Source organism: Pinus tabuliformis, chromosome 8 (assembly GCF_031772625.1).
Source record: "Pinus tabuliformis cultivar Carrire ecotype Pingquan chromosome 8, CPIR1, whole genome shotgun sequence".
In the NCBI taxonomy this organism is placed as follows: domain Eukaryota; kingdom Viridiplantae; phylum Streptophyta; class Pinopsida; order Pinales; family Pinaceae; genus Pinus; species Pinus tabuliformis.
Window position 1 is genome coordinate 191,749,895 of NC_142294.1, and position 15,452 is coordinate 191,765,346.

At 34.8% G+C, this 15,452-nt stretch overlaps 1 protein-coding gene across 1 annotated transcript in view; it reads left to right on the forward strand.

Moving 5' to 3' along the window:
- The window catches only part of LOC149234778 (uncharacterized), a 44,374-nt gene extending 33,541 nt beyond the window's left edge, over positions 1-10,833 (forward strand). The window contains exon 2 of the mRNA XM_089368378.1: positions 10,573-10,833. Coding sequence (XP_089224504.1) covers positions 10,573-10,833 — 261 coding nt within the window. The remainder of the gene's footprint in view (positions 1-10,572) is intronic.
- Positions 10,834-15,452: the final 4,619 nt, after the last annotated feature.

Consider the following 15,452-nt stretch of genomic DNA (forward strand, 5'->3'; position numbering starts at 1 on the left):
TGCCTTAATCTGCCAGCATACATGCATATCTATGCAGTGGTAAATGCATAAAACTTAAGACTGTTTGAACCTTCATTAATTGAAGATCCTGAAGAGCAAAGTCAATTGCCTTCCATTGATGATTTGTTGCCTGAATACCTTGATTAGCTGCAGGAAAATATAGTTCTGGACAGGAAGGTGAGAACTGCGTGTAAAGGGGGTGTGGGGTACCTTAGGATTGGGCTCAAAGGTTTAAAATCCAACAGTGACAAATGGATAGAGATTGGACAAGTGAGGCAGTTGTATCCTCACTTGAGCGATGTTTGAAAACCAACTTTTGGTTGTCCAAAAGCCTTTTCAGTGGGAAGGCGTGATCCAAATGGATCTAAGAACACTCTCTAGGTCTTCAAATTTATTCAAAAGATCAAAATTAGAGCTTGAGAAAACCTTTCAGAATGGGGAAAAACACTATCGGGAGGCAAAAACCCATGAAATCAGTGAAAAGACAGAGTATCAGAGGTGAAACAAAGTAATGCACAGTAGCCTTCAGATATGGCCAATCAACGGTCGAGATCTGAGTGGCGGATTGCAATCGGCAGTGACCTTCGGCAGATATCAGCGGAATCCGCATAAGACTTGCGACGACGATTGGCGGAGACCTCATAGGAGATGCAATAGCGACTGGCGGGGTAAACGAGAACCGTTGATCAAGGATGCAGATTGACGGCCCACGTTGCATTGCTAAATCACAATCGGAAAATACAAAGGAGTGGGGGTTTATGTACATATGCATATATGCGATCCGATGGACCAGACCCGATAACATTATAAGCCATAATATATGGATCTTGAGATCTGTCAAACACCATTTTTAATGTATTTTCGCAGTTTCGTTTGTTAAAATAAATACAAAGGAGAAAGCACCGATGTGATAAGCCGAACCCGAAAGGATACCTTAAGGCTATTACATATAGTTTCAAGTCTGGAGGAAAGCCATTTCTAATGCGTTTTCATAGTTTTTAATGTATCTCCAAAATACAAAGTGACAGGCTATTTTGATATGCGATGGCGACTTACAGGCAAACCCAATAGGAGAATAAGGTGGATTTAAGTACTTTTGAAGTCTGATTCATAGAGTTTTGGTGGATTTTCTCAGTTTTAAATGCATTTCACTGTGTTAAATAGAGAGTGGTTGTTTTAGGAGTTCCAGAGGCTTGAGGCAGTCTTAGATTACAGAATAGGTGGCCATGTCCACTTTAGGCGTTATGAAATGATTTTATAACACTGGAAGAGGGACTCGAAGCAAACAGAGGCCAGGGAGACTGAGAGCCGAGAACCTGAAATGAAAAGGTAGCACAGTTTTGGCTTTAAAAGCCACAGACAAAGAGCAAACAGAAGAGGCAGTATTGTAGAAAATGCTAATACAGAGTTAGGACAGAGACAGAGAGCGTTGGGGGAGTCTGTGTACTCAGGAAAGGCTTGAGAGGTTCAAGTAAAGCTCTTGTTGTTGCATCTGTTGTGTGTGAGGCTCAAATTGAGCTCACTATTGTAAAGAAACTCTGCTTGAAGACATAATAGAGAGGCAACCACTGAAGGTTGGACTAGGAGATGTAGCCTAGGAGTATTGGGTGAACTCCTCATTAAATTTGTTGTGTAATGTGTTTTCTATTATGTTTTTTGTTTACTGCTTCATTGTTTGTGTATTTCACAATCTTATCGATCCATTGCATAAAATAACATAGACAAATCCATGCACATAAGTCTATAATACCTTATTAATTGTCTTAGATATCATTATCAGATCATGGTAAGATGAAATTGATGAGTCTTCAGCATGGTAAGATGAAATCGATGAGTTGTTCATTATATCATTTATGATATTCCATTGAGGTGTTGTTATTTATATTGATGTAAGAGTTGAAGGGGCAAGTGGTAGAGTACACAAATCCTTAGATGGAAAAGTATATATGGAGACTAGGACTAGAATTGTTTTTGCATGCACTTATGTGGTGAAACATGGCTAGATTTCATAAGCCCTAAGGAAGAAATAAGTCAAATCGGAAGGGAATATTTCATAAATGTTTGTTGAAGCCAAGGGAGGATATGTTGGTGTTGATTCTATCTTATTGTCAATATTTTATAGTGGCTAGAGCTTTCATGGTTTTATCTTTCTATATTTCTAAGAGATATATATCATTCCAGTTTTGTATGAATTTGTATACATTTATATCATTTCCTCTATATATGTATAAACTATCTTTCTATTCAAAATTATATAATAGCAAGCTTTAATTATTTTATATATTGTCTATATGACTTATTAATTTTAAAGGCTTATTATTCATATTGACTTATATAACATAGGTTTTAGATTATTAAATACTCTAATATATACCTCGAAAATAAAACAAATATGTCTATTACAAAAAGTTTTGAAACTTTTACTTTCTCTTTTTAAATTTTTTGTATAATAAATTTATAAATCATTTAAAAACTGCTTAATTTTGTTTTTAATTTATTATTCACCTAAAAAATATAAAAACATTTAAAATCATTTAATACTTAAGATTAATTTTACAAACCACTTGAAACTTTTTAGAGTTTTCCTATATTATTTTCACATAACTAAGAACACTATAAAGTTTTAGAGTAAATTATTTGATTACCTTTATTACATAATAATAATAATATTATTATTATTATTATAACAAGAAAAACAAGTAATATTTCTTAACATAGATGTAAAATTATATCCAAATTCTAATTAATTTTGAGATCATCATTTTTCTTTTCTTGATATATTAAGAAAAACTACATTCAATCTCAGTCCATTTAATATACAATATCTCAAGCTAGAAACAATATATCTCTATGTAAACATGGATCGTTTCAATCGCCTTTTAGCGTTGGAGTACATCTATAAAACCAACTATCTAAGCGAAGACAAAGACCACTTAATCGTTTTCGCCTTGTTTTTTCCTTCTTTGCTTTTATTATTAACACCACATATATGTAGATTCTTAGCTTTCCATCCGTAACCTACATTTATTTAAATTAAGATTTATCTTTAACTATTTCTAGTTAATTCACTATTATTCAATTAATTAACATACTATTATTCTAGATATTATAGAACCCTATATTAATATCTATGATATCTTATTATTTGATATATCGTATACGTGATCTCATTTTTAACAATAATTGAAAATGTTAGGTATACTTTAACATCTAACCTACTTAGGAATCTAACCTAATTACATATGCACTAAAATAATTCATTCCTTATTATTCTATCATAATATATAACATATGGCATACTATAATATTTAATATTTAATCACTATTGTGGTTACTGTTAAGACAATGATATGAATATTAATATTCTTTAATATTTTTATGATGTGCTTATATTTATTATTAAAATATTTTTTTATGATGTATTAATATCTATTCCTAATCACTTTTTAGTACCTAGTTTAGAAATTTTAGTATTTATTAAATTTTTTTTTTATGGCTTTTAATATCTTATATCTTATACTATCTAGGGTTTCTTATAATTGGGCATTCAAATGATATAATTTACCCTTAATATTTATTATATTAACTTTATAAAGAGTCTTAATAACTTTTATACGCTATATTTTTATTTATAATATATTATTTATATTAATATTTTCTCTATACCATTATATAATCATGAATGTTTTGTTTGTAATATTTTTAGTAGTATTTTGAGGTTTTGAATATTATTTAAAACATGTATTATTGATAATGGTTATTAAATTATGAGTTTTATGGTATATTTTTTTTGGGTTTCTTTAATCGGCTATTTTTTTGTTTTTTTCTCCACTTTTTCTTTTACCGTTATATATTACTATGAATTCTAGCAATATTTTTTCTACACATTTGTCCCAATGATAGCTCTTACTATTGACTACTAACATGCACATTAAAATGAATATTGTGGTGTTATAGACATTTTTGTGCCTGGCATCACTGAGCATGAAATGTCAATAATCAAGGGATCTAAAGTCCCAAAACATGTTGTTCCTACCCCTAGAGGAACAAGGCCAAGTAACCACAGCAATTCACAAAAGTTCTCCACCTGAAAACACTAAAAAACAAGGCAATTCTGGATCATGTCAACTGCTCCACTGAGCATCTGCGCTGAATGTCAACTGCTCCACTGTCTACCTGCGTTGAATGTCAACTGCAAAGAAGGCTACCTGCGCTGAGCGAGTTTGGACAAGTGGCAGAGTCGTTTCTCAAGGTGTCAATGCCCAGGAAGCTTCCAAAATGACACTTGGATCAGGGAATTCGACTAGTGATGAGTAAGAGGTTCCAAATCTCCAAGTGGAAGCAAGAACCTCCAAGTGGACTCAAGAACTAAAGTGGGAGAGGACACTAGTCAGTCTCAGACCAGTCTCAAGCTGACTCATCCTCTCTCCAATATCCCTATATATAGATCTCTTCTACATGAGATCAGAGAGGCTGGAATTTAGTATTTGCAAAGAATTGCTGTTGGTTTGTGGCTAGAAATATTGGGTGTGTTATTCTTTGAAAGGAGCTGAAGAAGGAATTCCATTCTGCTGGGAAGGAGATGCTGGGTTGGAGCCCTATGGGTTATATCTCTTCCTGAACCCTGTTACTTTCAATAAAGCTATCTTGATTCTTTCCTATATGCTGGTGTATTTTGTATGATTGCATTGGTATATTTGATTTACTTCTAATCCTGAATCATTTATGAATATGTATATTTGCCTTTGTATTGTGTTCTTCTCTTGTTGCAAGTAGCTGTTCTCTTGTCACAGGTAGCTGTTCTCTTGTGATCTCGTGGGATTCAAGTAGCTGTTCTCTTGATCGAGCGAGGAGGCAAGTAGCTGTGGCCACACAAAGAGAAGAGGATCTAGTTCGAGGGACAACCGGAAGATAACGGTAAGTCTGCCGATCTCCTCTCTTTCATATTTCATAAAGGAATAAATCATGATAACTGTATTCGTTTGTTGCTAAGGCGCTGTCACACGTTAGGTGGATAGGATCGTCCTAAATAGGCATTTTTCCCCACAACATGTGGATATCATTTTTACCCATCACTATTCATATTTTTCCAACATTGTAATCCATTCATTATACTTTCAGAGTGAAGTCGTGTACAAATAAATATATTAGGCTCACGAGGAAAGTCTAGGAACATGGAGTTAGTGTCCTTCATAAAAATGGCTATGGTGTATCTTACTGCACTAATAGATTTCTTAATGTGGTAGAAGCCATGGATAGTGGAGCTATCCGTTGAATTATTTTAAAAACTTGTTCCTATGGGATGTGAGGTTAGGGAATGATCATGATAAGATGAAATTGATGAGTCTTGAGCATGGTGTGATGCTTTTTTAATAGAAAAGTTAGTTATTATATCATTCGTGATGTTCCATGGGGATGTTGTAATTGTAATTTATGTAGTTAGTTATTATATCGTCCATGATGTTCGATGGGGATGTTGTAATTGTAATTTATGTTGATGTGAGAGGGAGGGGCATGTATTTTAATACACAAACCCTTGTATAGAAAAGTATATATAAAGAATAAGACCATAATTGTATTTGCATGCATTTGTATGGTGAAACATGGCTAGATTTCATAAACCCTAAGGAAGAAACCAATTCTAATGTGAGGGGAATATGGAATAAAATTTTGTTGAAGGCAAGGGAGGACTTGCTGGTGTTGATTTTATCTTGTTGTGAATATTTTATGGTGGCTATGATTTTCATGATTTTATCTTTCTATATTTTGGAGATATAAATAGGATTCCAATTTTGTGATGAATTTATTTACATATATTCTATTTCTTCTATATATGTATAAAAATGCTATTCAGAATTATGTGATTTCAATTTTTAAATTTCTTAATCATGCATGTTTTAAAATTATTAAATGATTTAATAAATAACTTTAACCTAAAAAGACATACTCTATATTACAACAATATTATTATTATTATTAATTTAATATTATTATTATTTTAAATTTGTGAATCAATTAAAAACTGATTAAAAGTTTTACTAATTTTTTTTCTAATTTATTATTGACCAACAAAAATAAAACCATTTCACCCGTCAGATTAAATTTACAAGCCAGTTAAAACTTCTTAAATGTTTTAGTATTTTGTTATTTACCTCCAGTACCCTTAAAAGCTCAATCCTTTTATGCATTTTGCTACATCATAAACAAGTAATATTTTATCAAACAAGTAATATTTCTCAGTGTAGAATATTCTTCCTCTCCCGCTTCTTATAGAATACGATGTAAAATTCCATTCAAATTCCAGTTAATTTTAACAAGTACTTTTGGTTTCATTAATATATTAAAAAAAAATGTAATATCGATCCATTTAATATACACTATCATACGCTCTATATCTATATATAAACACGGATCATTTTCTATTGCCTCCGAGTCTTGGATTACATCTATATAACCCACTAGCCAAGCGACGACAGACACAACTCGTAGTCGTTAATTTTTTTCTATTTCTCTATTCTCTATAAAATTCTAATACAGCCCATTTAAGTACTGCTAACGATTTATCCATTAAGCCATTCTCCCTTCTGAATCTTAATCGGAGGAGAACTCCTCCCTGGTTGATCAACAATCACGTCTGAAATAATTTCACAAATCAAGGTGGAAATTTGCAGCGCCTTCCTCTTCTAGAAGCATCGACAAGTATAACCATACGAAACCCTAATAGATAATCACTGCAAGAAATGTGATGCAGGGTCAGTGGTTTTAAAATAAATGCTTGTCGGCTTGGAAACGTTAGCCATAGCCACAACACCTACCTGTTGCCCCAAGCCGACTAGCTCAACTAGGGGTAGGTCGTGCAGAGACCTGTGATGTATCGACGCAATCACCTTGTATAGGTATAAAGTTGGTAACATTATTTGGAGGCACGTTGTAGATGAATGAGACTTTAATTCGATAGGGGGCGGCTATTCCTCATCTAGTGGGAGGTGATCACAATTAGCATTAGTAAACGAAGACGCAAGGATGACGACAGGACTAGAAGCCATCTGCGCACTCACAACGTTTCTTGCCAAATTGGACGGGTTTCCCTATCTATTACCAGATTTTTTAAAACTATTTGCAGCATGACTTTTAATATTTATTTTCCTTACTTTCTTTTAAATTTTTCAAATTAGTTTTATAATTGTTCTCACACGAAAATTGTGAATATAGATATTGTTGTAAGTAGATTAGACAATACAATTTAACTCAACAAAAATTGAAACACAAATATCATGTTTTCCATTTAAGTCACTTCAATACCAATACTATTAAAATAATAATATTTGTGAAATAAGTTTCAAACAAAAAACATAATGTGCATCAAATATGTAAATGTTCAAAAAGTGCATTCAATATCATCAAGTAAATGAACTAAATGTTAGATAGTTTCATCAAAAGCCATAATTGTCAAAAGACAACACCATTTTAGAAATAAACATAAAAGAATTTTTTTTTAAATATTTAAGATTCTTCTTCATTAGCATCTTTCCCGATGTCATATACCCTATCCCATTCCACCATCATGAATGAAGCCTAGTTAGGGGCACTCCCATTGAGGCATCCAATGCAGGGAACAATAATTTTTTTCTTCGGACATCATTTATTATGTTGTCCTGAGAATCTTCTCTCATATGGGAATGTCCTTGCCTCAATAGTAAGTATTGTCTCCCATAACTTTGACATGTTAAGAAAATTTGTATGCAACCATCTAACATAAAAAATCATCCAAGCATCTTTCATGGATGCTCCCTCACAATTAACATGAAGAGTGTCAATGGATGGACGCAACTCTTTCAAAAGAGCCTCAAAATCAAATTTTGTTTTATTTTCTTCACTTTCACAATAAGGATGTTGTAAGTGTTGAAAATGCTTTTCGAGCCAACACTTTGAATTTTGTTCTTAGCCATGAACATCCTCTAAATAATGGAAAGGGCTAGTCAACCTTGTTGTGTTTAAAAAGGCAAGATCAGGGGAGCTTTCGTTCAAACTCTCTACAAGAGCTTCAACATAATGTTTTGCAAGTTGTTTGCAACTCTCTACTGAACCTTCATTACAAGGTTTGTATATCAACATAGTTACCATATGGATGTGGAATTGCTACAAATTGTAATTCTTGCCTATGAATAAGCCCCTCATCATAAATTTGTAGAAAGCCAAATTTAGAGGCATCCAAAAATTGAGATAAATAACATGTGCCATCTGCAAATTTGTCACTTCTTTAAAACCACCTTTTTAAAGTGTTTACAGTGACATTTATGATTGTTCCTAAAGAGGTGACATTGGCGTACTCTTCTTGGAATTGCTTGTTCAACTTGTTTAATTCACACATTATGTCTACAAACATATGTAAACAAAATTGTATTGAAAATATCCTTTCCTTATCATACCATGAGCCTTTTCTGTCATTTTTTTCACAATGCTAAATGGGAGACATAGACACAACGAGTCTTTCAATGGATTGTTCCCTCAAATCCATCTAACTCCACAGATTTGAAGAGCTTGAACTGTTTCAAGTTGCATAAGTTCTTATAGAGAAATAAGTTGACTGTTTCTTTTCATAGAATTTCACACCCAACAATATACCTTATTTGCTAATTTTTTCAACAAACAATAAATCATGTATGCTTTTTGAAGCATCTGACATGGCTAAAGCTTTACGATGAGCAATGTCATGAACAACTAGAAGATTAGGTATATTTTTCTTCAAGAAAGTAATAATACCATTCTCATTACCAACCATTGAAGAAACACTATAGGTGGAACCTCGTATCAATCTTTCTTTTGAGAGGGCTATTGATTCCATTAAATTTTTTATTGCATCATAAGTTGCTTACCATCTTCCATTAGAAACATTTATCAGCTGTAAAAACTATGAATTTGGAGGTCCCAATCGTTTTGAATTTAAAAACATGGCATAAACCACAAGATGTTTACATAAACTAAGATCTGTACTTTCATCTAGCATCAATGAAAATAAATGACTATCTATCATTTTTTAAATTTATAGCTCTTTGAGATATTGAGATATAGAAAAGAGGAATTCTTTTGCAGACATATAGTCTTTATTATTTGGCATATTTGGTGTTTGTAATGATATTGCAAATAGACAAAGAGATTCATATTTTGAGAGCGTTAGATTTTTTTGTACCATCGAGTAGACTAATTCCATAGTAGTGATGACTCTTTCTTGCTCCTATCATCAATGTATGCAATGTTTTCTGTAATAGGCTTCACTTTCTTCTCATTTCAACATATACACTATACTTGTAAAAATTTATAGATGCTTGAAATAACACAAACAACTCAGGAATCACGTTGCAAGGTAGAGAAACCAGTACCAATTCACCATGGCCCTATTATCTTATGTGTTTCACAATATATGCATTTCATAATTATTTTTCCTTCATGATTTGCATCTCTCAACCACTTATACTTAGTTTTCCATTTCTCACGAAACTGTCTTCTTACTTTCATTTCTTTTTATTTTATGTTCTAGGTTTCCTCCCTTGAAATTCTTCATCACGTTCTTCATTATGCCCCAAGATATCTAAATTTTGATTTAGATCAAAATTACAATCCTCTTTATAGGAAATGAAAACTTAAAATATCATAGACCAACCAAAACATTTGTTGATAAAAAATTGATATATTTATTTAAGACACTTTTTGATCTATAATAATTATATAATAAAAATGAATTAATTATATATATACAAATTTCAATTCATGAATTAAAAAAAATTCTACTATCAAGGAAAGGTGCCAATCATATGTTTTACTAAATTTTGTTTTAATTTCAAAATTAAAAAATAGTTAAAACCTTTCATAAGTGCACCAAAATTAATGCAGGTAAAACAAAATAGGAGGGGATTTAAAGCTAATGCTGTTGGAATTAATGGAGAAAGTTAAAGTTGGATTACTCTTATGATGATGATAGGATTGAGACTCTATCTTAGGTCTCAGATCCTACTATCTAGGGAGTGGTTGAAACCACCCTGATTGTGAGAAAGCTTATATGTACTAGGTTGTTCTCCTGATTGAATAATTGTGTTTTACGTGTAGTGTTTGGGCACTCTCCAGGTATCTCACCTGGAGAGTCATTTAGCTAATAAACTCTATTTTTATCATGGTATCGAAGCTTCAGGGTTGTTGATCCTGTAAGCCGAGTGGAAAGCGAGACTGAGGCAAAATCGTCGCTTGGATTGGAGGGTTAAACATGCCGATCCCACTGTGAAACAAAACACATATTTTATTTTGTCTGTCTTCACAGATTTTAGGTGTACATGTGTGAAGACCGTCATAGTCCACGTTGTTAACTCGCACCGACCATCTGCGTGTTGGGTTGCCATCTGAGAAGACTACGTGTCAAAGGGAGTGATTCTGGCAACGCATTTTCGTGAATCTCTTTCATGAATTTTTTCGTCACCCAAATCTCTTGGGAAAGTTCTCATGGGGGCGTATGGAAAATTGAAAATGGATGAAAGAGCATAAAATGACGTTGTGAGTGATGTTAGGGACGAGAACATTTAGGAGGCCGATGATGTACAGAAGGCCAATGACGCTGCGAGGAGGAACTTCCATAAACGCTGCATAACCCCTGTCATTGCGCTCCGTGATGTCTGTACGGACGTCTGCGTGGAAACCGAGGAGGTTGGACCTACGTTGAGAAGGAAGGGAAGATCGATTGATTTCTTGCCTGGACGCCTATCGTTTGATCGCAGGAAGACGTCGCTTAGATTTCCTGGAGGCTGCGAGAGTTCTTGTTGTCATGCGCCTGAGAATTTGACATAAAAGTCAAGAACATTACTCGCTGATCGTTATAGCGAATGACAAGTTTGCAGGCCCAACATTATATGCACGAGAAGGAGACACGGTCCCTGTGAAAGTAAACCGGAGATCATTACAGTGAATCCTGGCACGTTATGCCAGATGGAAGCAAGGGCCTCTGAGGCAATTTTCCTGTAGCAGCATGGTCATTTGAAGTTGTTCTAGCAGCAAGGGTTTAGCTTGTTGTTGCAGCCCACAACTGAGGTCTTTTTGAGGTTTTAAATCTGGGCAGTGCATTGGATTTAAGGTGTGATCTGGGCACTAGATCATCACTTCTGTATGTCGGTGAGTTTCGCGTGTGTGAAGATCACTACCATCTATCTGCTAGCTTTTTTGGAAAGAATCAGCCACTTGCTAAGGTGGCAGCACTGCCATCCTGACTTCACCCTGCCATGGAAGGCAGACAATTCTAGCCCCTTCGAGTCTCACTCACCACACCTCGCTTGCACCTGGGCCATTAACCACCGCGGATGTTCGATTCATGTATGCTCTTCTTTCACAGTAATATTGGTTGAAAGCCAATCTTGATATTGCATATTGTTGTCACAAACATTGAGGCCCATTGCATGTGTTTTCGCTAAGTGTCTTTGTCCCATTTGCAAGAAAATCAAAATATCGTCTTTTCACATGTTGAGTGTCGCATGATCTATATAATATTATTTTGGTGGTCTAAAGGGGTTACTATTATGTAAATGAGTTGTTCATACCATGTAAAGATTTGTCACACTCATTTCCAAAGTTTTAAGCATTGTCGCAAAAGTGTCATCATGACTGTCGCAAAGTGTATCTTTAGTGTCACACTTGTTGCAAGACGTTGCAAAGTTGTCACACTGAAGGAAGTTTGTTTTTCATGTGTTCTGGATAATCTATGTTGTGTCGTCAATTGTTTTAACTATGTGATTAGATTCAATTATTATCATTGTTCACATAAGCTTATCGATCCCACACATAGTCAAATTCATAAAAACCTTTGACTAAGGAACATAGCCTCACTCAGACTTCTTGAACTAAACATTGTATAGTCTCGTACCTCTAGCAACAACCATGCCTCACAAAATTGTAAAATGTGCAGTTCTTTCCTCCTAGGTTTGTGCACTACACAGTCTGAGTGCTCAAGCCCGAACCTAAGCTCAAAAACTGCACATCCCTGCCCTCGAGCCAGGGTTGAACTATGCATTGTGTAGTCTCAATCCTCAAGCCCTCCCTTGAGTTCATGAGCTTCATAATTGGACAGTCACCTAGCCTCCTCATCCTTCCACAACTTCGTAGTAGGAAGAATCAGTGCTCAAGCTATCATCCTCGCTCCTTGAGCTCCCCACTACGTAATCTACTTACTCAGTCCAACCTGAGCTACACATTTCACAATAAATGCACTAGGCTTACCCATGACTAATTGAGTTGCATAATTGCATGGTCACTGATCCTCTTCCTCAGCCTACCACACGATTTTGACTCAATCAGTGGATTATCATGTAACATGTTAGACTACGGGTTTATCAGATTAATGTCATCTTGTCATGAGTGAATTATAGATACAGGTACTCTATCATACCATGAGAAGATGATGAATAAGGATATGGAAAAGGGGAACATGAAAGAAGAGAGATTTGTAGCTAAATATGCAAACAAATCAATCACAAGAAAGTAAAGGGATGCCAGTTTTTTACTGTTGCTTGAGAAATGATATCACTGAAGACTCCTCATTTCTAAGCCATATGGAGGTGGACATAAGAACATTCTCATGAAGACACATAGAAAGAAGCAACAAGAATGACTTGAATTTTCCATGTCATCATGTAGTCCATGTCATTGGTGTCATGTCATGTCATGTCATGAGCATCGAAAAGTTTAGGGGCTAATATTCATAGGTGGGCTAATTTTCCATGCTTTTTCCAAAAGAATGATTTGCCAATTTCCATTTTTTCTAAAAATGACTTGCCCAAATTTTAGATTATATTTTTTGTTTACCATAAATATTACCAAAATTGTAGAAACACCATATATAAAATCATTAGAAATTTGAATACTTTTACCGATATATCTCAAAATATTTTAACATTTACATATTAGGGACTAGAAAAATTTGCCAACATTTCTAAGATTTTAGATAATTTTCCATCCTTAAAATTTTCCATGGTCGTGAGTCACCATATGCCACATCACTTTTGTGGATTATGTAAATTCCTATTCAAAAATGTATTGTAAAGTGGAAGTCTGAAGGACATATACAGAGTATTAAGAGTCATGTACTGTTGAAATGTCATAGGAAGTTAAATGGTCATGATAGTAGTCAAAGAGTCACAAGGGAGGTGAATCATCACCCTATTGGTTATATATACACTCATTATATGAGAAAAACACTTTTCACCTTGACTCCTACCGCAACGCATCTGAAAGGAAAGATAGTTCTTTTGCGGAGCAAGTAGTGGCTCCAATTCTCGACTATTGGAGCTAGTGGTGTTCATTGTATACATGTGTCTTGTGAATTTTACTTAATATATGAATCTTGACTGCTAATACGTTCCTCCTGCATGGATTATGAATGTTTTTGATATCGTTATGTGAATTTTTATGGTTCATGTTTGTTTTCACCTATGCTAAAGTATTTGAGCTATTTCGGTTATTTAAGTGATTATCATAATGAGAATGTGTTCTAATGGTTGCAATGACCATTTCATATTTTTGGACTATTCTACTGGATGTTACACAAATATTTTTTCTTCATGTGTGTTTCTACTAGGGTGGTACTATTACCTCTCGATTTCTGGTTCACATTAATTTCCCTCCACAGTAGAAGAACCTTGACACACCTACAACTGAACACTCACTAGGCACACTCACTTATTTTTTGAAGACACGCATTCCTTCCTCTCTCTTATTTAAGGTAAGAGTTGAGGAAAATACTTAAGAAAATGATACTTGTTCTGTATTCCAATTGGGGCTCCTATCCCAAACGATGTGATGTCTAATTGTGACCACATATCAAGGAGACCCCTTGAATGTTGGCAGGTTCAACATTGTCAACATTTTTTGGTGTTGGAAGAAGCACAACTAGAATTTTATTATTGATAACCTCACCCACCCTTATCATACTTCTTCCAATCAAAGCAAAAAATTATATTTCTACCACCTCCTCTACTTATATCCTTAAAGTTGACTGATTTGAAATCTTGGGAAAAACCTGTAGTTGCTATGCAAGCTCCCTCATCAGTTAAAACATGTTTTGATTTGTCTCATTTACCCAGTTATGTAAGAGGTTTATGTGTCAAGTTATATGTTTTTTATTTGTCATCTATGAGAAAATTATAAGTTAATTAGATTTTTAAATAACACTCACAATAAGTAATATTGCAAACATAACACACAATACACTCACAACAAAAAATTGATCAAGGAGTTGACCCTCCAGTACAGGGCTACATCTCCTAGGACCTCCTTCAATGGCTAGGTCCTCTTTGGAATTATTGGTAAAATTTCTGATTACAAGCTTCTTCTCAACTCCAATGGATTTTCAGACTGCACCATTGGGTTCACTGGACCCAAAAACCCCAAAAATGACTATTAGATCTCTGAAAATTGACTCTGGCTTAACTATGTTGAATCTCCTCCACTGGTTGCCCTAGGCTTCATTAAATTCAACTTGGGAATATCATTCACATAAGTTATTCTTTTCCTCTGCAACCTACACTAATGAGTTCAGAATGTCCCAATTAGTTGTTGGCTTGTTGGGGCCTGACCCAGGTTTGGATATGATTTAGCCAAACAAATCCCGGTACTACTAGCCCTTTCGGCAACATCCCGTGGAGTGCGGACTGATCTCTCACCCAAAGTAGTATGGGAGGGTGCTACAACCATGTTTCCACACCCTAGAGTTGTGTGATGATTTTCAGTGGTCTGTGGTTTTACCTTGCACGCACATCGCTATGCACACCTATTAGTACCGCGCAGCCTGCGATGCTGCCTTCGCGCAGCCCTACTCAGCGCTCGATCCGCGTTATTACCCAATCCATTAATATTAACCTAATATCAATTGATCGCTTAGCTAATCTGTATGAGTTTAGTTATACTTAACAATGTTTATCATTCATACAAGTGCGCTTAATAAATAAAACAGTACAATTGCAAAAGATATTAACCATATAATAGCTCAAAACAAATATACAAGATTTGGAATCAAAATTATCTTTATTATCTCTTTCCCTGGTTACAGACACAATTCTACCCTGCGCACTCAGCTGTAGAGCCTCTTCCTACTACTACGATCCAAAACACTTATACCTTTACTCTATGCTCTCTATCTTCTAGACTCCATCCGTTTTTCAACTTCCTTCTCTCTTCACTACTTTAGAACATAAAGCCTCGCTCTATTTATACAATCCCATGGTCCGTGGACCATGGGTAGGTCAACACTACATTCAAAACTTAGTGCGGACAACCCTATGACTCTAACATACAATTTGTGCTCCACGCCCGTAATTCGCGGAGTCTTGACAACAATAGTACTAGAAAATTGGGCTTTGAGCCCCAAAACATGCTGTGGGGGGATTCCATGCCCAACAGGCCCCCAACACAAATATCGTGAC